The sequence below is a fragment of the Taudactylus pleione genome, unplaced genomic scaffold (assembly GCF_031769625.1).
Source record: "Taudactylus pleione unplaced genomic scaffold, aTauple2 ptg000647l, whole genome shotgun sequence".
In the NCBI taxonomy this organism is placed as follows: Eukaryota; Metazoa; Chordata; class Amphibia; order Anura; family Myobatrachidae; genus Taudactylus; species Taudactylus pleione.
In genome coordinates, this window is record NW_028285049.1 from 4871002 (window position 1) to 4898990 (window position 27989).

A 27989-nucleotide genomic window follows, 5' to 3' on the forward strand; every position below is an offset into this window, starting at 1 on the left:
AATATCTTTACACAACCGCAAAAATTTCTTCCTAACCTATGTAACAAAGAAATCACAGGAGGAGTATGGTAAAGTCTCTGGTTACATAGGACCTGATTCAGAAGAGGACACAGGAGCAATCGGTGCTGTGTCTTAGGTACCGGAGAAGGTATGTAAAAGATGCAGGTGTTATGTCGTCTTTTGATATCAGAAGCCCACCTGCGCCTGACATCAGGTGTCGTGACATCTTTTGATATCAGATCCTCTGCATGCATCTAAAGACACAGATCACCATCGCGGCCATCGGACATTCTGAGTAACCTTAGGGTCACTCAGAACGTCCAGCTGCCGAGGCCAGTGAATCTGCATCCGATGACGCAGGCACAGGCAGGGTCGACGCCCCACGTTTTGTGAAATGGTTCACGTCACTGTCCCCAAACGGCTGCAGACCGTCACTCACCCGGCGTCTGCAGCCGCACGGTGTCAGACGATGCGGGAGACCAGATCCGCACATGCGCAGTGGGGCTCCTGCACATGTGAAGATCAAAGACCAATCGGCCACTATGGCCAGCGTGTCCAGGTCTGAATCAGGCCCAAAATTCAGTTTACAATATCAGCAGCAATAATGCTACATATTGCCATGGAAGAAACAAGTGTCCAACCACAAATGGTAACCTAAAAATACAATATTTAGAGATCCTTGTTACTTCCTAATATGATACTTTGTATAGAGTAAACTTTCCCCTGCTCCTCTCCAGAACAACAAAAGACCAAACTACCTGGAACCCTCTGATAGTCGTGTGGCTGGACAGAACCATGGCCATCAAACTGAATATTCTCCCCAAACTATTATATTACTTTCAGACTTCAATCAATGTCGACACCCAGAAGGCATTCTCCAAATGCATATAGAAGGGGTACTCCAGAAATCTACTAGAAGCTGAAGATTAGAAGGTGCGGTTTTCCACGCATTAAATTACTATTTGGCTGTATATTTAACACAGATATCAGCAGCCTCTGGAGCCGGCTTGGGCATATCCTTTGCTTTTCCTGGCTGCAATCACAAGGACAGTTATAATTACTTCCAGCAATGGAGTCAGAGAATTTTATATCTGGTGCCAGTCAAATGCACATTGTTCTTTTTCCTTTGAAGAAACCTCCATAATACAAAATGGAGAAACGCGTGAGTAGGACCCGATTGCCGGAGTTACCATCTTTATTTGGAGATTCTCCCTGGTTTTTACTCTGCGCACTCCCTCCCTCCTGACATTGGGGATGCTCTTTTCTCCTCAGACACTGTAGATCAGCAATGGGGAGCACTAATAGGAACGCTAATAGCAGTACCCGTTCCACTCGCCGCTTTGTGCGGTGCCGGAAGTCAGCTAGCAGTAAGGATCATGTCACACAGGGCTGGCTTAACAAGGGGGGAGTTCGTGTCACCGCTTCCACAATAACTCTAATTGTAACAGGATTACTATAGGAGTCTTTGCTTATTAGTAGTCAGTCTCTGTAGTAATAAAAGTGCATTTCATAAAAGAACCTTTTTGTGGCAATTGGAGTCTATGGGCTAGATGTAATAGCCTGCGAGCCGGCTCAGCTATGGGAATAAATGAGAGCATGTCCGTATTTTTAAAGCAGCAAACATGCTTAAGGATAAACCAAGCTGGTTTAGCCTTTAACATGCTTGCTGCTTTAAAAATACAAGCATACTAGCATGTATTCTCGCAGTGGCACCGGCTCGCAGGCTATTACATTTAGCCCTATATGTGTTAATCTGGCACCATTGGAACATTGCTCTTAAGCCCCGGATCATTAGTCTGTGGGTGTTTTTAAATCTAATTGCTACTAATTATCTACAACTACACTTAAATGGCTATATTTTTCTGGGAGACTAATTATGTACTGTTAATCCTACACTGGCTATGTTTATGTTTTAATATATGACTAAATGATTGTGACTTTTTTTAAACATTACATTTTTATTATTATTTCAAAATTATAAGAGTAGGATCTGGGATACAGAAATAAAAAAAGGGAAGGGATCAGGGAAACAGAAATAAAGAAATAGGTACAATATTTGCATAAAAACTAACAAATATAGCCTGGTAATATTAATACAGTCCGGAACAGACAACTGTTTTCATCAATTTATATGTAATTACATTTTTCTGATCTAGTAATCACAAATTGCAAACAACTAAACTGACGAGATATAGACTACTAGCTAGATTAAAGTCTTCCAAATGGTCAAAGCCATAGAAGGGACAAGGCAACTCTCCCAATAGCCTCCATTGATCTACTTAAATTCGGTTATTTATCCAAAATTTTATATTTTGGGTCTTAGGGTTTGGGTTTTGAGGACCAGTATTCAGACCAGTTCAGCCACTGAGTTAGCGAATTAGATGATGTTGGGGAATAACTTACTCCAGCTGTTTCAAACTCAAAATGAATTTGGACCTTTTTTTCTATATCTTCCAAAGTGGGGATTATAGGAGATCTCCAGCATTGGGCTAACATTATTTTAGTGACTATAAGGATGTGTCCCATTAAATAACGGTCGTTAGAGGTCATATCTTCTTTGTATATATGAAAGATAGCTGTAACCGAGTGTGGAGAGATAGTGATCTTTACAATGTTTGATATTAAAATAAACACCCCTTTCCATAGCATAGTGATAAAAGGGCAAGTCCAAAATATGTGGAGTAAAGAGCCGACATGGCCACAGTTCCGCCAACATAAATTGGAGTGGGATGGTGAGATAATATGCATTAGTTTAGGCGTGAAATATTGTCGGTGAAGCAACCGATAATATTGTTCCATATGCGACATACATTTTGAAACTTTATAACTAGTTTTAAATATTAGACGGCAGTCCTCTTCAGAGAAGACACAAGAGAGATCTGTTTCCCATTTCAAAATTGTTACAGGTTTGTTGAATTCTGTGGGAGTCATTAATTGAGAGTACCACCATGTAATGGCTCCTTTGCTATTAACTTTATTTAGTTGATTAACTAAAGGTTTAGGGAGATCTTTGATGATGTATGGGGGTGGAGTTATACTTTGTAGCCAATGTCTGATTTATAAATATTTATAAAACTCTCTAACAGAGGTGTGGAATTGTGCATTAATTTGGGTGAAGAGTGCCGGATGTTGTAATTTCTTTAAGGGAAAAAATACCCTGGGATTTCCAGGTCTCAAAACTTAAATTTGGTATTAAAGCGGCCAGTCCCTCCAGTAAAAAACCCGTGGAGGGAAGACTAACTTCTGGTGACGCATTAACCATTTCTAACCAGGCTTTCCTGGTTGTGGATATCGTCGTACATTTTTCGATCCACGGGATCCTAACATGAGATGGTATCCAGAGACAGTCTGTGAGTGGGAATGGAGAAGCCATATCCCATTCCAACTGGACCCATGGCATCATTTTCCCTTTTGAGAACCAAGGATTCACTTGTACTAATAGGGACGCTATTTGGTACCAGTGTAGATCCGGGAATCCCAGGCCTCCCTCCGTCTTAGGTAAGGACAATGTTTTCCTTGCTTGCCTAGGTTTCTTATCCTTCCAAATATAGGAAGTAAAGAGTTTTTGGATCTTAATGAGTACATATTGAGGGATTAATATGGACAATGTTCGAAAAAAATACAATAACTTTGGTAATACAACCATTTTTAAGGCAGAAAGTCTGCCTATGCATGATATATCGGACATCATCCAATCATTAAATAATAATGACAGTTGTCGTATCAATGGTAGGTAATTAGCTGCTATTAGACTATTGGTAGTGACCGTTAAGTGAATTCCTAAATATTTAATAGACTGGACTAGTATAAACACCTTTGCTACTGCTATATCAAACAGCGCCAACATTTTCAATGCAGCAACTTTCCTGTAGATCAGCGAGTCTGAACATGTGGAAAGTGAACCTTAACACAGAATCATGTCACTCATGCAATCACGTTTGAAACTCCAAGCAGCAAGATATAAAGCAGGTGGCATAATGTTGTGTGGTACATTCTGGCACAGTTGTAGCCAATTTGGGGGGATTACCGGCACCAGCCATATCCTTGGCACAGAAGATCAGTCTGAAAATAGGTAACACTACACGTTATGACAATGCCACACTACAGCCCAGTTACGCCTATGGAGTCACAAGTAGAGATGCACCTGAGATGTGTTGCCCGTAGCTTGGTTCCAGGACAGTTGTAGTGTGAAAACATGCACAAGCACAAGGACTTGCCATCAACTGTGCATTAGCCCTGGTATGTGTACAGTAATTTATCTACACGGTCCTTAAAGATACAATAAACAGCAGCTGTAATCCATAGTTTGGCCGCATTATGCAACGACGCAATCTATCAGAAATGTACATTTACAGTTAACAATGACATTAACGTCAACTAAAGATTAATGCTAGTTATGGTTTCAAAATCCAGTCTTTCAATGGCAAGTTTTATCTATTGATTTCTACACGATAAAGCAACATTCCAATGTGTAATCTGCAGTTAGAATGTTAAATAATGACAGTACAAGTTTTTTCCTCAATGAGAATAAATGAAAAGCTTTGATTGGCCCGTACAGCCGGCTAGATCTCAGCAGCAACGCACAGTTTAGTCCATAAGGTAGAGTTCTGTTACAATATAATGAAAGTTCCAGGAATGCAAAGAGCATATAGATAGCATACCGGTAACCCTATCCTCACCGTGGTGGCATAATGAAGCCAAGATCAGTTATAGCCCTGTCACGGGTTCTCCTCATGACAAGCATTATACAGCACTGCTCGGATTGTAATCTTGCTTTAGCTGGGTGCAAGCAAGGTCAGTGAAGGATTTTCCATTAGCCGTTTGCAAAGCAGACCATCCGCTGGTTGATGTAATGACATAAGAAAGTGAATAGACAAAGTATTATCCACCCTGGCTTTACATCTACTTTTAAAACCATCTAGTAAGATGGATTTGACTCCACCTTCTACAAAAAGATTGCAATAGAAGCACTCGATCACTATGCTCCCTAAGGGAGCCAGCTGTAAAAGAGTTCAATATATATGGTAGTGACATCATCAGCAATAGGAGACAGCTGGTAGGGTCCATCCTGGAAAGAGAGAGGCCTTATACCCATAGTGCAGGCCATCTCACCAGAGACCACCCCAGCAAGCGGTAGACCTGTCTATATATTTATTCATTATAGATTTTATAATCCAAAAATTAAAATTTCTTACTTATCGCCACAATTAATAAATTAAAGATCGCCAGAATTTTTTTTTTTTTTTAAAGACCCATGCAGAGGGGTGTGCATAGCGTAAGACACTAGTCATACCACTCTCAAGACTGAACATCCTGCAACTTTATCCTGCGCCCACCGGAGGACTCCTCATACCTCTTTCCTGCAGCGGATCCTCTCCTGCCACCCAGGGGGTGCTTTTGAAGGCCCCTTCTGTGCTTGGGGCTTCCTCCTGTCACAGACACCAGGACTCCGCTTCTCCCTGACTGTCTCCTTGTTGATTGCTGCGGCTTCTGCCGGCTGCTCCGGCCAGTGGGAGGACTCGCTGTTGCTCTGCTGCTCAGTCTAAGGTGGCCTCTGCCATACTACACAGGCCTCTCGATCACAATCACTGTGGTCTTCTTGAGTGCGACCACCGCAGCAATTTTAGGTGTTAATCTATGCCCCTGTGCAGCTCCTGCTACTGTCATTGGACATGCTGTCTTTGCGAGTCTAATCATGTTGGATTCTTCTGGACCGATTGGGGGATGAAAGGTACTGTAATTACCATCTTTGCTACTTCCCTGGCAGCCCAGGTATCCTCTTCAGTGCTATCATCTGGACTTCTGTTTTATTGATGGACTCTGGTTCTATTGATTTAGTCTGGACCTATTTGGGGACACAAGGTACTGTGCTTTTCCCTCCCTCTGCTTCCCTTGCAACCCCAATCTCCTGTTCAGTGCTATGCTCTGGACCTTTATGTTATTGCCGATACCTCCTGTTACGTTCTCTCCTGTTGTGGCTGAATCTTCTGTGGGTACTATGGAACGACTCAATGAAGCCATTACCGACTCCGGACTGAGGGTGGCGGATTGGATGGTGCATGCTGACTTGTCTTTTATATACGTCAAGATCCGCAACAGATGCTGGTTAGGATTATTGAGCCTGAAACTTGTATTTCCACCCGTGCAGTCTGTAATGCTCCTGTCGCGGTCGGCTGGAATCTCAGAGAAAAGGCCACTTCTGACAGAAGCTCCTTTAATCATGTTTGTTTGTTTCTAAAACTCTATATTCTAGGGACTGTGGTGCTTTTCTTCCCCTTGCCGGAACCGAAGACCAGTCGGAAGATAGTGAACAGAGAGTGAGTGGTGCTCTTCAAGGATTTCCCCGCTGTTCTCCAAAAGTTTTGTGTCCCCTACTTGTCCACATACAGAGTTGTCTGCTTGATCTCCAGCTCTCCTGTTTCATGCATTTCTTATTTACCTGTGGGTGGTTTTGGGAGGCCGTATTTATTTCTTAGAATTTTCCTGGAGGCCGTGTCTTAGTTTGGACTGTGGACCCCTGTGCGGAGAGCAACCAACAGGCTACAATGGCTGAGCTCATCTGAATATGGCGTTAGCTACCAGGCCAAGCTCCTGAATGCTATGCATTCCATAGCTTGGTCAATTCTACATTTTAGCAGGCCCCATAGAACCTTTAGGGGCTACGTTTTTCGTTGAAAACAGATACACAAACTAGATACATTCCAAGGATACTTAATATTTGCAGGTATTTTTATTTCTTTTTTTTAATATTTTTATTATACAATTTAAACAGAGAATACACTTCTCCACATAGCATACAAGAATATAATAATTCAATGACATAATAACAAAAAGAAAAGATGTATGACATACAATAAAAGATAGATTCTCCACTTAGTAGCCAGTAACCTATAAAAGGTAGTACCCAGAACATGACATAAATCAAATAGTGGTTGAAGGACACAAACAATCCTACACAACACCTCAAAAACCCCTATTCCATATAATGTAAATTCTATGAACAGTAAGATTTGCCATCAGAATGGTGGGTGGCCATTTTCAAGTATCTCCGTTTTATACCAAGTGGTCATATTTACTATTTTATGTATCCTTTCTTTGGTAGATGGTGATAAAGGTGCCAATATATGGCAGCCATATTTAAATAAAAACTTTTGCACTATTTCAAGCGAGCTTTCCACCCAGTCCATCTGATAAAGATACATTAGTCTTGGTAACATAAGCGTTAAAGAAATAGAATTAGATTCGATCCACTGTGACAAGATCGTTTTTTTTTGCTGTTCGTGCAACTCTAGCTAATAGCAAACGTTGTCCCCTCGATATCTTCGGATGAATTGTGGGAGGATAATAATTCCACAGCGCCCACGCCATAGATATCTTAAAAGAAATATGTAATATATTATTTATGTCTGAACAATTTCACAGGACCATAAACAATGTACGATACCAGGTATTTTTTATTTTTCTTTATTTAAGTCTTTGCAAATATCTTATTATAAATATTCCCGTATTAAACTTCTGCACACTTTCTATATTGGAATCTCTCCAATTAATAATGACAGTGAAAAATGGATTTGGAAATACAGGCGTATAACCATTCAAATACAGTGTGTACTGATTATGCCTGGAGAACACTCCAATTTGCTTTCACTAAATCAAATTTTATCACAAGAAAAAGAGCAAAGAGAATTAAATGACCAAAACATTCAGAAAATTAAATTTTTACAATCTTTCCATCAATCTTGCTATCACTCGCTACTAATCTTAACTAGTGCGCTCCAACCAATCAGCTCCTGTCATTATTCATACACATGGCAGTTAGGGGCTGATTGGTTGGAGCACCATTTAAGATTAGTAACGAGTGATAACAAGAATATAACTTGTTGATAAATCTAGGTCATAGTCTGTATATAGTGGTGGGAAAAAAAAAGAGCTGATGGGCTAAAAAAAATGGGATGTAGTCAAAAATATTAACATTTAGGGGTAAATTTACTAAAGTGAGAGTTTTTAAAAGTGAGTTTTAGAAGTGATGTTGCCCATAGCAACCAATCAGATTCTGGCTATTATCTTCTAGAAGGTGCTAGTTAATTGTTAAGTAGAATCTGATTGGTTGCTATGGGCAACATCACTTCTAAAACTCACTTTTAAAAACTCTCACTTTAGTAAATTTACCCCTTACAATGTCAACAATGTCAACATTCAATAAGACGGCATATGCAGAATGTCCATGTGTGAAAATGTCAACAAATGAAATGCCGACGTTTTGTACGGACCGGAAGCAGAGGGTTAGGGTTAGACACTAGGGGGAGAGAGAAGGTTAGGCTGAGGGAGGGGAAGATTAGGGTTTGTAAAATACGCACCACTGGAAGGGCCGCTGGATGCGCCCGACCCGCCGTAGCCGGTAATCACCACTAGACCGCCAGGGACATTTGTTGACATTCTAATCATGTTGACAATTCATCATTGTCGACATTGCGATCATGTTGATAGAATATACAATAGCTCTGAAAAACTCCAGAAATAAAGGATAACAGTCTTTAAATGCTCAGTGACAATACTTTACATGCCCTGGGATTAAATCTATATGTACATAGTGACTACAATAGATGGAGGACTTCAAGATAATCACAAACCTCCACGTGCATCTGCGATCAGAGTGCAGCGTCCGTAGACACGGCTTCGGATCATCATCGCGATTGCTTTGGCCAGGCTGCATAAGCCAAAGCTTACTCAGCCTGGCCAGCTCCTGGCTGCCTCCTACGACACAAACTTCCTGGCCTCGGCTTTCCCAGGAAACGGGGGCAACACCCCCCAATTCCAGGGCAGCCCGGCAACGGCCCCCTCCCCACGGTTTGGTGGTGCTGCGTGATACCATGCTGTGCGCAGAACAGGTCCTGCGCATGCCCAGACCCACAAACATCGGATATGTACGTTATACCATCAGGTTTGTGTGCACAACTGAATCAGGCTCCCCATCTGCTCTCAGTCTACAGCTTTTTAGAGAAGTTGACTTTAAGCACAGTGACTACATAGATTTAATAAACTACAAGCACTGCAGTTGTCACTGGTAAATGACTTCGCTCAGCAATACACATATTTCAGGAGCGTTCTTTAGAGCTTTAGGAAAGTCACAAACATAGAGGGACTTGTACTCTGAATCTCACATAACAATCCAGGGCCGTCAGAACGCAGTAAGCGAGGAGGAGGAGGAGGAGCACCAGAGGCAGGGAAGCTTATTACCCCAGAAAGTCCGGCCGTAATTGCAAATCTCTATCTGGACTCTGGGGTCCGACGGTAACCCAACCCAGGATGCTGGATGTCCGGGATAGGCTATAGCAGGGGTAGCCAACCTCGGTCCTCATGAGCTACCAACAGTTCACGTGTTCCAGACCACCTAGCAGGAGCACAGGTGTATTCATTACTAACTAACACATTTGAAAAGATTAACAGGTGGAGCTAATTATATCACTTGAGATTCTGTGAAGAGACCTGCAAATCATGCACCGTTGGTAGCTCTTGAGGACTAGGGTTGGCTACCACTGGGCTATAGCAACTGTCTATTGAACTTCAAGTGCCGGCAGCTCCATCTTCCACACAGACTTAAGGTGCCCACACACATACCGACTTTTCATCCAATTTGGCCAATTTCGACGAATCGTGACGACCGATCATGTAAAAAATGGCCAAATTGTGAGTTTCTACACTTGATCACAATGCCGATGCGCGTCCCCGCTCGTCGTACATCGCATCTTCAGATCTGCCGTGCTGTAGGGCAGATTAGCCAATCTGGGATACAATGCAATGGCTGCACGATAGATCTTAAGTCAAATTGGACATTTTTAACTCCAAATCGTGACCACGACTGCCTGGGGAGAGTTCAGGGGAAATCGTGTACATTGGCTGATTGGGAGCAAGTCGGTATGCGTGTGGGCACATTCAGAGCTGAAGATCCAGACCCCTCTATACCCCTAGCTGCAGCACGTACCCCTTGAGACAGGTATACGCATGCCGGTAACCAGGGGCAGTTCAGGAGAGTGTGGAGTGCAGCCTCCATTAGGGACCCCCCCTCCTTCCTGCTGGCACAAGTCCTTAATAGACTCCTGCGCATGTGATAACCTGACAGGCACCATTTTCCCGGTGATTTATGTAGTGCACACATATATGGGAAACATCCATGGGAACATAGCACCTGCACCATGTTCCCGATGATATCTGCGGCGCTGACAGAGAGGTATGTATTGTGCACCCATTACAGAGACGCCCATGCCAGTAACATTTCACATGTATATTTTGCAGGTGTGCGCCTTACACCCCTGCAGCAGCCCCGCAACAATCAATGCATTTTATATTTAATTTATATTTAAGTAATTGTTTAACATGAAGCAACTGGATTATCATATCCACTTTTACTTAAAGGCCATTAAAATACATTTTCAAGAGCTGTAAAGCAGCAGAGTATTTATCACGAACTCACTTATTTATCTAATAACTTATCTCCTATATTATCTGCCTGAGCTACCTCATTAAGACCTAATGTACAGAAAAGCTAGTAAATCATTCATAAAACACTATACAGTAGTTCAGTTACTTTGTGCCAGGAGAGTAAAAGGGCGCTGGATGGTTCATTAGCTCACTGAGGAAAGCGTCTCGGGTAGGGATCGGTTACTGTGGCGTTACTAGTAGTACATATTATATTTTATTATCAGCGGAATAGATTAATAAAAGCAAATGAGATCCTTCAACACATGCATAAAATACACATGGGACCGGGTTCAGAGCTGTACGATAATGCGCAGCTTCGATTTTCGCAGCTGTGGGTGTGCGAAAATATGCTACTGCTTATCGGTTACGATTTGGGAATAGTGACGATTTTGCGGCAAGATTTAATTTTTTTTTTAATGGCAAAACCTGGTTTGTTTTGCCTTTTAAAATATAATAGCAAAAAAAAAAAAAAATATCACTTATAAATCCTCTCCACTTTTCCTGAATCAGAATAATTTCATTTGGCCCATAGTTTACTTATTTATGAATAGTTATTTATATAGCGCACGTATTACGCAGCGCATTACAGAGAATATGTCAGTCATTCACATCAGTCCCGGCCCCAGTGGATCTTACAGTCCATATTCCCCATCACACGGACCCTCATACCATTAGTTTTTTGTCAGAAGCGTATTAAACTTTTAGTATTTTTTTGAAGTGTGAGAGTGTGTGTGTGACTCTGCGCAGATAGGGTATTGGCAGGGAAGTGTGTGTGTGTGTGACTGCACAGATAGGGTATTGGCAGGGAATTGTGTGAGTGTGTGTGTGACTCTGCACAGATAGGGTATTGGCAGGGAATTGTGTGAGAGTGTGTGACTCTGCACAGATAGGGTATTAGCAGGGAAGTGTGAGAGTGTGACTCTGCACAGATAGGGTATTAGCAGGGAAGTGTGAGAGTGTGTGACTCTGCACAGATAGGGTATTGGCAGGGAATTGTGTGAGAGTGTGTGACTCTGCACAGATAGGGTATTGGCAGGGAAGTGTGAGAGTGTGACTCTGCACAGATAGGGTATTAGCAGGGAAGTGTGTGTGTGTGTGTGTGTGTGTGTGTGACTCTGCACAGATAAGGTATTGGCAGGAAAGTGTGAGAGTGTGTGACTCTGCACAGATAGGGTATTGGCAGGGAATTGTGTGAGTGTGTGTGTGACTCTGCACAGATAGGGTATTGGCAGGGAATTGTGTGAGTGTGTGTGTGACTCTGCACAGATAGGGTATTGGCAGGGAATTGTGTGAGTGTGTGTGTGACTCTGCACAGATAGGGTATTGGCAGGGAATTGTGTGAGAGTGTGTGACTCTGCACAGATAGGGTATTGGCAGGGAAGTGTGAGAGTGTGTGACTCTGCACAGATAGGGTATTGGCAGGGAATTGTGTGAGAGTGTGTGACTCTGCACAGATAGGGTATTGGCAGGGAAGTGTGAGAGTGTGACTCTGCACAGATAGGGTATTAGCAGGGAAGTGTGTGTGTGTGTGTGTGTGTGTGACTCTGCACAGATAAGGTATTGGCAGGAAAGTGTGAGAGTGTGTGACTCTGCACAGATAGGGTATTGGCAGGGAACTGTGTGAGAGTGTGTGTGACTCTGCACAGATAGGGTATTGGCAGGGAAGTGTGAGTGTGTGACTCTGCACAGATAGGGTATTGGCAGGGAAGTGTGAGTGTGTGACTCTGCACAGATAGGGTATTGGCAGGGAATTGTGTGAGAGTGTGTGACTCTGCACAGATAGGGTATTGGCAGGGAATTGTGTGAGAGTGTGTGTGACTCTGCACAGATAGGGTATTGGCAGGGAAGTGTGAGTGTGTGTGTGACTCTGCACAGATAGGGTATTGGCAGGGAAGTGTGAGTGTGTGTGTGACTCTGCACAGATAGGGTATTGGCAGGGAAGTGTGAGAGTGTGTGACTCTGCACAGATAGGGTATTGGCAGGGAATTGTGTGAGAGTGTGTGACTCTGCACAGATAGGGTAGTGTGTGTGACTCTGCACAGATAGGGTATTGGCAGGGAATTGAACTCATGACCTCAATGCTGTTAGGCGGTAATGCTAACCACTATGCCACCGTGCTGCCTATGCTTTTAAGGATATGTGTGTTAACTTATTTACACATACAGTACTTCACACGTATGAATCCACATTCTGTAATGCCCACAGTTTACAATAAGTTTTATAGGGGGAAATATACCAAGCAGTGAAGAAGAATGGAGGAGTGGAGGGGTTGCCGATAGCAACCAATCAGCTTTGCGGTAACATTTATCAAGTACATTCTATAAAATGATAGGTAGAAACTCAACGGTTGCTATGGGCAATTTCCACACCTATACACTTTTCCATTCTTTTTTTTTACTGCTTGATGCACCTCCCCCTTGTACCTCTGAGTTAACAGTCCATCAGATTGTTGCTTCAGACAGGAATGAGCCGAAGCAGGGGCATATTTATAATGGGTGCAGGGTGTGCAGTGCACATGGGCCCCCTGTGCACCGCACACCCTGCACCCATACTTTTTTTTTTTTTATACTTACCTCTCCAATGTCCCACGGAGTAGCGCTGCAGAACATGTCTGACAAAAGGAAATCACCAGGAAAATGGCTGCCGCGCCATTTTCCCAGTGATCTGCACATGCGCAGTAGACTACGGGCACACTCTAGTGCCCGGAGCCTACCTCTGCTGTCAGTTCACTGACGGCAGCCGGGGAGAGAGGAGGGGACCCCAGATGGGGAGTGAACACGGGTCCCCACCTCTCTTAATACGCCCCTGAGTCCAAGAGAAGATGAATGAGGAGGTTGTGGAGGATGTATCAAGCTGTGAGAAGAGTGGAGAAGTTGCCCATAGCAACCAATCAGCTGGTACCTATCATTTTATAGAATGTACTTGATAAATGCCACAGGGAAGCTGATTGGTTGCTATGGACATCTTTTCCACTGGTCCATTCCTCCGCGCTTTGCACTACTTGATACATCAGCCCCGTTGTTAGGTAGTGAACCACGGCCAATCAGACACTCCCCTTTCCATCTGTTACATAATAAAAATCACTCAATTCCCTGAATACATATTAACTCAATGTGCCGGCCTTCCAAGCGTCAATTGTACTGTGCAGTTTACAATTTGAGGGGGCAAGATATCATCTGCAAGCTTACATTGAGAAGAGAGCTAGCTCAGTGACCAAGGCTCTGGCACACTAGGAGAAAGAGAACGGCTAGGGTCATGCACAAGTAGTGGATTGTTACCAGCATGTGCTGGAGAGGCTGTACAGCGTACCAACATGTGGTGAAGACTATTGCTGCCCCGTAAACTGACAAATGCAGCTTAGAAGAACATTTGCAAAAGGTGCCTGTTAAAAAGCAAATGTAAATATTGAGTTGGTGTAATCACCGGAGAGATAGAAACTGTGCTTTGTTCAAAAAAAGAAAAAAGGTTTTATTCTATGAAAAATATTGTAAAACAGGATGTCGTTTATATCCTGGCTGTCGGAATGCTTGAGCTGAGAATTCCGTCACCGGAATACCGACACCAGTCAGAATCCTGGCACCAGAATCCCAATTGCCGACATCCCGACGGTAAGTAATGCGGTTAGGGCGAGGGTTAGGGGTAGGCACTAAGGGGAGGGGGGGGGGGTAGGTTTAGGGGTAGAGGTAGGGTCGGTATCCCGTACCAGCCCGTAAAAACAATAGCTGATGCTAGAAATAGGGAGTACTGGGTCAAGGTGACAGTGTTCTGATGACTACAGTATTATAATCAGCATTATCAGATTTGTCCTTTCTTACGGTTGCTTACTCGGCGCACCAGGTCCCAAAACGACTCAGATGCACCGAGCATCTTATTCGCTCAAAATGTGCATCTTATTTCACATAAGCAAACACTCAAAGAAGTAACAACACTAAACAAAGCAAGTATTCCCAAGTCAGGCAAAGCAGCGCTAGGGTGTCCTCAGTGCATGGCTGACACCATCGAGCAATGTACTTACCCTGCATTGTTGCTCACAGCTGTGATTCCTTTAACACCAGTTTTAAGGAGCCCGCTTATAAGATTCTCTGGGATTCCACACAGGCCGAACCCTAGGATAGAACACACACCTATCAGAGATACATTCACTCTACTCATTTTATGAAGAGCCATTTGTTGCCCTCTGATGCCCACGTATAACTTTATAAGGATTGCTGTAGCATTGTGTATTTCTAACAGAAATAATCGGCTGTAGCCATTTACTTCGTCCTACCAGAAAGATCAGTGGCAGCTGCCATCTTTTCATTTTACTAAAATGCTGCTCAATATTTCTCCCACCCAATGTCTGCATAATGAAGCCAAAAGCAGGTAAGAAATGCTAGCATCTATTATATAATCAACTATGGTGTCAGTCTAGCACAGGCTCAGAAGAGAGCAACAGGGAGGCCCCTCCCTCCCCTCACAGCTCTCACTGGCAACCTGACTCCAACACAGCCTCTCTTCCAAGCTGTTCCCTGGGATGAGCTATAAACCTCTTACAGCAGAGAAGATAAATTAATGCAGGCCACATGCTTATGTACTGCTCCCCAGAACCCTGTTGGTAAGCAGCTGGAGACCACCAACCCTTCCAGTAGGGAAGCTATTTGCACCAGTGTAGCATTAACCTTTTAATCAGCAATACCAAACATTAATCCATGTTGGAGAAGCTTAAAAATTATAAAGGTTTTATGGAAAATGCTGCATCATTAATCTAATCCCTGCTGCCAGAGCAGTCGCGATATGGCAAGCCGGCTCTGCGCAGCAGAGCTGTGCCAGGCTGGAGAGGCGCCCGCTGAGATTTTGTTACCAGCGGGTGCCTGGCAGCCCCTTCCCTACAGCCGAGGGCTGGAGTTCACCCCTGAGCTCGGCCTTCTGGCTTCCGCAGTGTGTGTAGGGAGAGACGTCATGACGTCTCTCCCATAGTGCTGAGCGTGAGGAGCTGTTGGACGGCGGCAGGCACAAGAGCATGGCTTTGGGTAAGTACAGTGTTGTGTGTCATTATGTGTAAGGGCACTACTACTGTGGGCATTATGTGTAAGGGTCACTTCTACTGTGGGCATTAGGTGTATAAGGGTAGCTACTACTGTGGGCATTATGTATATATGGGGAACTACAAGGAGTACTACTGCTGTGGGCATTATGTGTAAGGGTCACTACTACTGTGGGCATTAGGTGTATAAGGGGCACTACTACTGTGGGCATTAGGTGTAAGGGGCACTACTACTATGGGCACTGTGTATAAGGGGCACTACTAAGTGGTGTCATGTGAATCAGGGGCACTATGGACCTCATTCAGAGTCTCTCGCTAGATGCGATCTCTCGCCACCAGTGTATGCAAATTTGTCAAAGTGACGCCACGGGAAGCGATCGCTCGCCAAGGCATAAGCACGCCTACCATGTCTTAGCGAGCGGCCTGCATACGCCCAATCGCACAGGCAGAGCCGCCCACCAGCACACGTCATCTCCAGGAAGTGTATTAAAACATTGGTACATCGAGCACCATTGGATGCGATCGCAGCGCTTGTGGTTGCCTTACCCTACTGCAAGCACTGCGAGGACTTCAGTGTAAAAAACAAGCATGTGACGTGTACTATGACGCTGCGTGTTAATTATGCACGCCTCTAAAACGGAGTTGAAACACTCAGGCACGCCTGCCTTCGCACCTCCACTCCCCCGTTGTTAGTGTCCTGCCCCTGTTACCACCCACAAACGGCCTCTCCTGTCACTCATTTCACTGGGCTGTCTTTGATGGGCGAGCGAGCGGCCTGCTATTGCACAGAGTAGTTCGCGCACACGCAGAACGAAGCGTGCGCATGTGCGTACGCAAACCATCAGGCCGTTTGCGAGCACACAGCGCTAGCGAGAGACTCTGAATGAGGTCCTATGTGCGGTGTAAGGTGAAACAGATTGTGCTACTGTGTGGCGTAATTTGAATTGGGGATACTACTATGTGGTCACACCTTCGGCGCGCGCTGTCCCTTTATAAGAAATGGGAGGGAGGGGCGCAAATTTAAAGGCCGAACACCATAGCACCGGCCCTGCCTGTTACTCATAAGGGCCTGCATGCTCCTATCCATGCTGGACAGATCATACAGACTGTCACATGAACTTGATGCATTCAGTGCAATGCATTACTATAAAGATAACAAATACAGTATTATTATTTTATGTTTATTATGTGACTTTTTCAACCCAAAAGTCACAGCCATGAAAAAAGTGAGAGGCACAGACAAGTTGACCACTCTTTGGGGTCTATTTATCAAACAATGAAAAGTGTGGGGAAGTGAACCAGTGAAGAAGTTGTCCATAGTAACCAATCAGCTTTCAAGTAGCATTTATCAAGTACAGTCTATAAAGTAATAGGTAGGAGCTGATTGGTTGCTATGGGCGACTTCTACACACTTTTCACTACTTGGTAAATAGACCCCTGTGTTACAAGTACAGGTTTTGTTAACACATGCAAATCAAACAAGTTCATGTGATCACTGGATAACTTAATAATCAGATTAAACATTTACTGACATTGCCCATAAAAAAAAAAAAAAAAAAAAAGAAAAACTACATCCCAGAAAACCTGCCTGCTGAGCCAGCAAAATATCATACATCAGAATTCTTTAAAAGAAAAAGCAAAAACAGTGATATTTACCACCAACAAGTAGCGTTGATCCATTAGGTATGTCTTTCACTGCTTCAACTGGATCGTTGTAGAATTTAGCATGGTCAGAGCTGGAGGTGGAAAAATAACAACCACAGCCCTGAAATAATAAAAATCTGTAAAAACTAAAGTAAATAGTTCAGAGAGGATAAGATCAAAGACCATTTTACAGTAATTTAACCTAATGCAGCTGAACTTGTGTGTGTAATAAAGGGAAAATGTACATTCCAATAAAACGATCACAAATACACTGTGTTCTTTTGCTTTGTTTCTAAGCATACAGTATGTGTTACAATCACAGTTTGAGGTCACCTTGCATGAGGGTATTTCATTGCAGAAACAATGCAAGCAATGCGATTACAATAAATGCTGGTGTCACTAACCGTACTAGTGGGAGTATTAGGACAAAAGAGTTTACACAAGTCAGGTGCACCACCACCAATACGGTCACTATGACATCAAGGTCACTGTCACATAAGACAGCCATAAGCATGTAGCATGCTCAACACATATATAATAAAGTATAATTGCATTCCTCTTCAGCAGTGGAAATTGTTACAGACAGACAGATAGATATAGTACAAACTTAATTCATTTCACACCACCATACAAAGTGAAAGAGCACAGGGTTATGCAGGACATTACACAGGGGTATACAGTGCATTGCACAGGGATAAGCAACGCACTGCATATGGGTATAGGGGTCTGCTGGGTACTGCACACTGTACAGGGGTATGCAAGGCACTGCATATGGGTATAGGGGTCTGCTGGATACTGTACAGGGGTATGCAAGGCACTGCATATGGGTATAGGGGTCTGCTGGATACTGTACAGGGGTATGCAAGGCACTGCACAGGGGTCTACTGAGCACGGACGGTACAGGGGTATGCTGGAGTATGCTATGCTGGCATTACGCACGGCTAAGGTGGGCGCTGTAGAGGGGTACAGAGGTGTACAGGGCACGGTACATGTGTATGCTGGGCACGTCAGACGGGTACGCGAAATCTGTATCACTAGGCCAGATCTCCCGGCAGCACTGAGTGGAGCCCATGCCAGGTGCACTGCAGAGCCAGAAGCCTGCAGGGAGCTGGGTACTACGCCATGGCAGCTGGCATACCTTGCTCTGTACCATGCATGCTGCACTGGCGCCCACTCTCCGCCTGTCCCACTGAGACTGCCATCGGAGGCCTCTACCGAGGGCCGGGAGAAATTTACACGCAGACATCCTCCAGCAGCACCGGGAGATAAATGCTGCTCCTCTGCAGAGACTCGGAGAGGCCGAGGCTCAACGAGAAGGGGGAGGAGGGAGAAGTGCCGCCCGTGACTGATGGGAGGGCCCGGGGGTGACAGGAGGAGGAGAGACCCCGGCTCCTAGCAGCAACCATGGGGGAATGACGCTGAATTTATGCTCCAGCTTCTTATTCACTTATTCATTCTCCAGCTTCTTATTCACTTATTCATTCTCCAGCTTCTTATTCACTTATTTATTCTCCAGCTTCTCATTCACTTATTCATTCTCCAGCTTCTTATTCACTTATTCATTCGCCAGCTTCTTATTCACTTATTCATTCTCCAGCTTCTTATTCACTTATTCATTCTCCAGCTTCTTATTCATTCTCCAGCTTCTTGTTCACTTATTCATTCTCCAGCTTCTTATTCACTTATTTATTCTCCAGCTTCTTGTTCACTTATTCATTGTCCAGCGTCTTGTTCACTTATTCATTCTCCAACTTCTTATTCATTCTCCAGCTTCTTATTCACTTATTCATTCTCCAGCTTCTTGTTCACTTATTCATTCTCCAGCTTCGTATTCACTTATTCATTTTCCAGCTTCTTATTCACTTTCCAGCTTCATATTCACTTATTCATTCTCCAGCTTCTTATTCACTTATTCATTCGCCAGCTTCTTATTCACTTATTCATTTTCCAGCTTCTTATTCACTTATTCATTCGCCAGCTTCTTATTCAATTATTCATTTTCCAGCTTCTTATTCACTTATTCATTCTCCAGCTTCTTATTCACTTATTCATTTTCCAGCTTCTCATTCACTTATTCATTCTCCAGCTTCTTATTCACTTATTCATTATCCAGCTTCTTATTCACTTATTTATTCTCCAGCTTCTTATTCACTTATTTATTCTCCAGCTTCTTATTCACTTATTCATTCTCCAGCTTCTTGTTCACTTATTCATTTTTCAGCTTCTTATTCACTTATTCATTCTCCAGCTTCTTATTCACTTATTTATTCTCCAGCTTCTTATTCACTTATTCATTTTCCAGCTTCTTATTCACTTATTCATTCTCCAGCTTCTTGTTCACTTATTCATTTTCCAGCTTCTTATTCACTTATTCATTTTCCAGCTTCTTGTTTACTTATTCATTCTCCAGCTTCTTATTCACTTATTCATTCTCCAGCTTCTTATTCACTTATTCATTCGCCAGCTTCTTATTCACTTACTAATTTTCCAGCTTCTTATTCATTCTCCAGCTTCTTATTCACTTATTCATTTTCCAACTTCTTATTCACTTATTCATTCTCCAGCTTCGTATTCATTCTCCAGCTTCTTATTCACTTATTTATTCTCCAGCTTCTCATTCACTTATTCATTCTCCAGCTTCTTATTCACTTATTCATTCGCCAGCTTCTTATTCACTTATTCATTCTCCAGCTTCTTATTCACTTATTCATTCGCCAGCTTCTTATTCACTTATTCATTCGCCAGCTTCTTATTCACTTATTCATTCTCCAGCTTCTTATTCACTTATTCATTTTCCAGCTTCTCATTCACTTATTCATTCTCCAGCTTCTTATTAATTCTCCAGCTTCTTATTCACTTATTCATTTTCCAGCTTCTTATTCACTTATTCATTATCCAGCTTCTTATTCACTTATTTATTCTCCAGCTTCTTATTCACTTATTTATTCTCCAGCTTCTTGTTCACTTATTCATTATCCAGCTTCTTATTCACTTATTTATTCTCCAACTTCTTATTCACTTATTCATTCTCCAGCTTCTCGTTCACTTATTCATTCTCCAACTTCTTATTCATTCTCCAGCTTCTTATTAACTTATTCATTCTCCAGCTTCTTATTCATTCTCCAGCTTCTTGTTCACTTATTCATTCTCCAGCTTCTTATTCACTTATTTATTCTCCAGCTTCTTATTCACTTATTCATTCTCCAGCTTCTTGTTCACTTATTCATTCTCCAACTTCTTATTCATTCTCCAGCTTCTTATTAACTTATTCATTCTCCAGCTTCTTATTCACTTATTCATTCTCCAACTTCTTGTTCACTTATTCATTCTCCAGCTTCGTATTCACTTATTCATTCTCCAGCTTCTTGTTCACTTATTCATTCTCCAGCTTCGTATTCACTTATTCATTTTCCAGCTTCTTATTCACTTTCCAGCTTCATATTCACTTATTCATTCTCCAGCTTCTTATTCACTTATTCATTCGCCAGCTTCTTATTCACTTATTCATTTTCCAGCTTCTTATTCACTTATTCATTCGCCAGCTTCTTATTCACTTATTCATTTTCCAGCTTCTTATTCACTTATTCATTCTCCAGCTTCTTATTCACTTATTCATTCCCCAGCTTCTTATTCACTTATTAATTTTCCAGCTTCTCATTCACTTATTCATTCTCCAGCTTCTTATTCATTCTCCAGCTTCTTATTCACTTATTCATTATCCAGCTTCTTAGTCACTTATTCATTCTCCAGCTTCTTATTCACTTATTTATTCTCCAGCTTCTTATTCACTTATTCATTCTCCAGCTTCTTGTTCACTTATTCATTTTTCAGCTTCTTATTCACTTATTCATTCTCCAGCTTCTTATTCACTTATTTATTCTCCAGCTTCTTATTCACTTATTCATTTTCCAGCTTCTTATTCACTTATTCATTTTCCAGCTTCTTATTCACTTATTCATTCTCCAGCTTCTTGTTCACTTATTCATTTTCCAGCTTCTTATTCACTTATTCATTTTCCAGCTTCTTGTTTACTTATTCATTCTCCAGCTTCTTATTCACTTATTCATTCTCCAGCTTCTTATTCATTCTCCAGCTTCTTATTCACTTATTTATTCTCCAGCTTCTTATTCACTTATTTATTCTCCAGCTTCTTATTCACTTATTCATTCTCCAGCTTCTTATTCACTTATTCATTCTCCAGCTTCTTGTTCACTTATTCATTTTTCAGCTTCTTATTCACTTATTCATTCTCCAGCTTCTTATTCACTTATTTATTCTCCAGCTTCTTATTCACTTATTCATTTTCCAGCTTCTTATTCACTTATTCATTCTCCAGCTTCTTGTTCACTTATTCATTTTCCAGCTTCTTATTCACTTATTCATTTTCCAGCTTCTTGTTTACTTATTCATTCTCCAGCTTCTTATTCACTTATTCATTCTCCAGCTTCTTATTCACTTATTAATTCGCCAGCTTCTTATTCACTTATTAATTTTCCAGCTTCTTATTCATTCTCCAGCTTCTTATTCACTTATTAATTTTCCAACTTCTTATTCACTTATTCATTCTCCAGCTTCGTATTCATTCTCCAGCTTCTTATTCACTTATTCATTCTCCAGCTTCTTATTCACTTATTTATTCTCCAGCTTCTCATTCACTTATTCATTCTCCAGCTTCTTATTCACTTATTCATTCGCCAGCTTCTTATTCATTTATTCATTCTCCAGCTTCTTATTCACTTATTCATTCTCCAGCTTCTTGTTCACTTATTCATTATCCAGCTTCTTATTCACTTATTTATTCTCCAACTTCTTATTCACTTATTCATTCTCCAGCTTCTCGTTCACTTATTCATTCTCCAACTTCTTATTCATTCTCCAGCTTCTTGTTCACTTATTCATTCTCCAGCTTCTTATTCACTTATTTATTCTCCAGCTTCTTATTCACTTATTCATTTTCCAGCTTCTTATTCACTTATTCATTTTCCAGCTTCTTATTCACTTATTCATTCTCCAGCTTCTTGTTCACTTATTCATTTTCCAGCTTCTTATTCACTTATTCATTTTCCAGCTTCTTGTTTACTTATTCATTCTCCAGCTTCTTATTCACTTATTCATTCTCCAGCTTCTTATTCATTCTCCAGCTTCTTATTCACTTATTCATTATCCAGCTTCTTATTCACTTATTTATTCTCCAGCTTCTTATTCACTTATTTATTCTCCAGCTTCTTATTCACTTATTTATTCTCCAGCTTCTTATTCACTTATTCATTCTCCAGCTTCTTGTTCACTTATTCATTTTTCAGCTTCTTATTCACTTATTCATTCTCCAGCTTCTTATTCACTTATTTATTCTCCAGCTTCTTATTCACTTATTCATTTTCCAGCTTCTTATTCACTTATTCATTCTCCAGCTTCTTGTTCACTTATTCATTTTCCAGCTTCTTATTCATTTTCCAGCTTCTTGTTTACTTATTCATTCTCCAGCTTCTTATTCACTTATTCATTCTCCAGCTTCTTATTCACTTATTAATTCGCCAGCTTCTTGTTCACTTATTCATTCTCCAGCGTCTTGTTCACTTATTCATTCTCCAACTTCTTATTCATTCTCCAGCTTCTTATTAACTTATTCATTCTCCAGCTTCTTATTCACTTATTCATTCTCCAGCTTCTTGTTCACTTATTCATTCTCCAGCTTCGTATTCACTTATTCATTTTCCAGCTTCTTATTCACTTTCCAGCTTCATATTCACTTATTCATTCTCCAGCTTCTTATTCACTTATTCATTCGCCAGCTTCTTATTCACTTATTCATTTTCCAGCTTCTTATTCACTTATTCATTCGCCAGCTTCTTATTCAATTATTCATTTTCCAGCTTCTTATTCACTTATTCATTTTCCAGCTTCTCATTCACTTATTCATTCTCCAGCTTCTTATTCACTTATTCATTATCCAGCTTCTTATCCACTTATTTATTCTCCAGCTTCTTATTCACTTATTTATTCTCCAGCTTCTTATTCACTTATTCATTCTCCAGCTTCTTGTTCACTTATTCATTTTTCAGCTTCTTATTCACTTATTCATTCTCCAGCTTCTTATTCACTTATTTATTCTCCAGCTTCTTATTCACTTATTCATTTTCCAGCTTCTTATTCACTTATTCATTCTCCAGCTTCTTGTTCACTTATTCATTTTCCAGCTTCTTATTCACTTATTCATTTTCCAGCTTCTTGTTTACTTATTCATTCTCCAGCTTCTTATTCACTTATTCATTCTCCAGCTTCTTATTCACTTATTAATTCGCCAGCTTCTTATTCACTTATTCATTTTCCAGCTTCTTATTCATTCTCCAGCTTCTTATTCACTTATTCATTTTCCAACTTCTTATTCACTTATTCATTCTCCAGCTTCGTATTCATTCTCCAGCTTCTTATTCACTTATTCATTCTCCAGCTTCTTATTCACTTATTTATTCTCCAGCTTCTCATTCACTTATTCATTCTCCAGCTTCTTATTCACTTATTCATTCGCCAGCTTCTTATTCACTTATTCATTCTCCAGCTTCTTATTCACTTATTCATTCGCCAGCTTCTTATTCACTTATTCATTCGCCAGCTTCTTATTCACTTATTCATTCTCCAGCTTCTTATTCACTTATTCATTTTCCAGCTTCTCATTCACTTATTCATTCTCCAGCTTCTTATTAATTCTCCAGCTTCTTATTCACTTATTCATTTTCCAGCTTCTTATTCACTTATTCATTATCCAGCTTCTTATTCACTTATTTATTCTCCAGCTTCTTATTCACTTATTCATTCTCCAGCTTCTTGTTCACTTATTCATTATCCAGCTTCTTATTCACTTATTTATTCTCCAACTTCTTATTCACTTATTCATTCTCCAGCTTCTCGTTCACTTATTCATTCTCCAACTTCTTATTCATTCTCCAGCTTCTTATTAACTTATTCATTCTCCAGCTTCTTATTCATTCTCCAGCTTCTTGTTCACTTATTCATTCTCCAGCTTCTTATTCACTTATTTATTCTCCAGCTTCTTATTCACTTATTCATTCTCCAGCTTCTTGTTCACTTATTCATTCTCCAACTTCTTATTCACTTATTCATTCTCCAGCTTCTTATTAACTTATTCATTCTCCAGCTTCTTATTCACTTATTCATTCTCCAGCTTCTTGTTCACTTATTCATTCTCCAGCTTCTTATTAACTTATTCATTCTCCAGCTTCTTATTCATTCTCCAGCTTCTTATTAACTTATTCATTCTCCAACTTCTTATTCACTTATTCATTCTCCAGCTTCTTATTCACTTATTCATTCTCCAGCTTCTTATTCACTTATTCATTCTCCAGCTTCTTATTCACTTATTCATTCTCCAGCTTCTTGTTCACTTATTCATTCTCCAGCTTCTTGTTCACTTATTCATTCTCCAGCTTCGTATTCACTTATTCATTCTCCAGCTTCTTGTTCACTTATTCATTCTCCAGCTTCGTATTCACTTATTCATTTTCCAGCTTCTTATTCACTTTCCAGCTTCATATTCACTTATTCATTCTCCAGCTTCTTATTCACTTATTCATTCGCCAGCTTCTTATTCACTTATTCATTTTCCAGCTTTTTATTCACTTATTCATTCGCCAGCTTCTTATTCACTTATTCATTTTCCAGCTTCTTATTCACTTATTCATTCGCCAGCTTCTTATTCACTTATTCATTCTCCAGCTTCTTATTCACTTATTAATTTTCCAGCTTCTCATTCACTTATTCATTCTCCAGCTTCTTATTCATTCTCCATCTTCTTATTCACTTATTCATTATCCATCTTCTTAGTCACTTATTCATTCTCCAGCTTCTTATTCACTTATTTATTCTCCAGCTTCTTATTCACTTATTCATTCTCCAGCTTCTTGTTCACTTATTCATTTTCCAGCTTCTCATTCACTTATTCATTCTCCAGCTTTTTATTAATTCTCCAGCTTCTTATTCACTTATTCATTTTCCAGCTTCTTATTCACTTATTCATTCTCCAGCTTCTTATTCACTTATTTATTCTCCAGCTTCTTATTCACTTATTCATTCTCCAGCTTCTCGTTCACTTATTCATTCTCCAACTTCTTATTCATTCTCCAGCTTCTTATTAACTTATTCATTCTCCAGCTTCTTATTCACTTATTCATTCTCCAGCTTCTTATTCATTCTCCAGCTTCTTGTTCACTTATTCATTCTCCAGCTTCTTATTCACTTATTTATTCTCCAGCTTCTTGTTCACTTATTCATTGTCCAGCGTCTTGTTCACTTATTCATTCTCCAACTTCTTATTCATTCTCCAGCTTCTTATTCACTTATTCATTCTCCAGCTTCTTGTTCACTTATTCATTCTCCAGCTTCGTATTCACTTATTCATTTTCCAGCTTCTTATTCACTTTCCAGCTTCATATTCACTTATTAATTCTCCAGCTTCTTATTCACTTATTCATTCGCCAGCTTCTTATTCACTTATTCATTTTCCAGCTTCTTATTCACTTATTCATTCGCCAGCTTCTTATTCAATTATTCATTTTCCAGCTTCTTATTCACTTATTCATTCTCCAGCTTCTTATTCACTTATTCATTTTCCAGCTTCTCATTCACTTATTCATTCTCCAGCTTCTTATTCACTTATTCATTATCCAGCTTCTTATTCACTTATTTATTCTCCAGCTTCTTATTCACTTATTTATTCTCCAGCTTCTTATTCACTTATTCATTCTCCAGCTTCTTGTTCACTTATTCATTTTTCAGCTTCTTATTCACTTATTCATTCTCCAGCTTCTTATTCACTTATTTATTCTCCAGCTTCTTATTCACTTATTCATTTTCCAGCTTCTATTCACTTATTCATTCTCCAGCTTCTTGTTCACTTATTCATTTTCCAGCTTCTTATTCACTTATTCATTTTCCAGCTTCTTATTCACTTATTCATTATCCAGCTTCTTATTCACTTATTTATTCTCCAGCTTCTTATTCACTTATTTATTCTCCAGCTTCTTATTCACTTATTCATTCTCCAGCTTCTTGTTCACTTATTCATTTTTCAGCTTCTTATTCACTTATTCATTCTCCAGCTTCTTATTCACTTATTTATTCTCCAGCTTCTTATTCACTTATTCATTTTCCAGCTTCTATTCACTTATTCATTCTCCAGCTTCTTGTTCACTTATTCATTTTCCAGCTTCTTATTCACTTATTCATTTTCCAGCTTCTTGTTTACTTATTCATTCTCCAGCTTCTTATTCACTTATTCATTCTCCAGCTTCTTATTCACTTATTCATTCGCCAGCTTCTTATTCACTTACTAATTTTCCAGCTTCTTATTCATTCTCCAGCTTCTTATTCACTTATTCATTTTCCAACTTCTTATTCACTTATTCATTCTCCAGCTTCGTATTCATTCTCCAGCTTCTTATTCACTTATTTATTCTCCAGCTTCTCATTCACTTATTCATTCTCCAGCTTCTTATTCACTTATTCATTCGCCAGCTTCTTATTCACTTATTCATTCGCCAGCTTCTTATTCACTTATTCATTCGCCAGCTTCTTATTCACTTATTCATTCGCCAGCTTCTTATTCACTTATTCATTCTCCAGCTTCTTATTCACTTATTCATTTTCCAGCTTCTCATTCACTTATTCATTCTCCAGCTTCTTATTAATTCTCCAGCTTCTTATTCACTTATTCATTTTCCAGCTTCTTATTCACTTATTCATTATCCAGCTTCTTATTCACTTATTTATTCTCCAGCTTCTTATTCACTTATTTATTCTCCAGCTTCTTGTTCACTTATTCATTATCCAGCTTCTTATTCACTTATTTATTCTCCAACTTCTTATTCACTTATTCATTCTCCAGCTTCTCGTTCACTTATTCATTCTCCAACTTCTTATTCATTCTCCAGCTTCTTATTAACTTATTCATTCTCCAGCTTCTTATTCATTCTCCAGCTTCTTGTTCACTTATTCATTCTCCAGCTTCTTATTCACTTATTTATTCTCCAGCTTCTTATTCACTTATTCATTCTCCAGCTTCTTGTTCACTTATTCATTCTCCAACTTCTTATTCATTCTCCAGCTTCTTATTAACTTATTCATTCTCCAGCTTCTTATTCACTTATTCATTCTCCAACTTCTTGTTCACTTATTCATTCTCCAGCTTCGTATTCACTTATTCATTCTCCAGCTTCTTGTTCACTTATTCATTCTCCAGCTTCGTATTCACTTATTCATTTTCCAGCTTCTTATTCACTTTCCAGCTTCATATTCACTTATTCATTCTCCAGCTTCTTATTCACTTATTCATTCGCCAGCTTCTTATTCACTTATTCATTTTCCAGCTTCTTATTCACTTATTCATTCGCCAGCTTCTTATTCACTTATTCATTTTCCAGCTTCTTATTCACTTATTCATTCTCCAGCTTCTTATTCACTTATTCATTCCCCAGCTTCTTATTCACTTATTAATTTTCCAGCTTCTCATTCACTTATTCATTCTCCAGCTTCTTATTCATTCTCCAGCTTCTTATTCACTTATTCATTATCCAGCTTCTTAGTCACTTATTCATTCTCCAGCTTCTTATTCACTTATTTATTCTCCAGCTTCTTATTCACTTATTCATTCTCCAGCTTCTTGTTCACTTATTCATTTTTCAGCTTCTTATTCACTTATTCATTCTCCAGCTTCTTATTCACTTATTTATTCTCCAGCTTCTTATTCACTTATTCATTTTCCAGCTTGTTATTCACTTATTCATTTTCCAGCTTCTTATTCACTTATTCATTCTCCAGCTTCTTGTTC

The 27989-nt window shown here is 40.3% G+C and overlaps 1 protein-coding gene across 1 annotated transcript in view; it reads right to left on the bottom strand.

Moving 5' to 3' along the window:
* Positions 1-18527, bottom strand: part of OXCT1 (3-oxoacid CoA-transferase 1) — a 145025-nt gene extending 126498 nt beyond the window's left edge. Inside the window, exons 1-3 of the mRNA XM_088455250.1 lie at positions 18285-18527; positions 17159-17267; positions 14495-14585 (exon numbers count right to left, since the gene is read on the bottom strand). Of these exons, the coding sequence (XP_088311376.1) occupies positions 14495-14585; positions 17159-17267; positions 18285-18392 (308 nt within the window). The 5' untranslated portion in view covers positions 18393-18527. The remainder of the gene's footprint in view (positions 1-14494; positions 14586-17158; positions 17268-18284) is intronic.
* Between the last annotated feature and the right edge of the window lie 9462 nt (positions 18528-27989).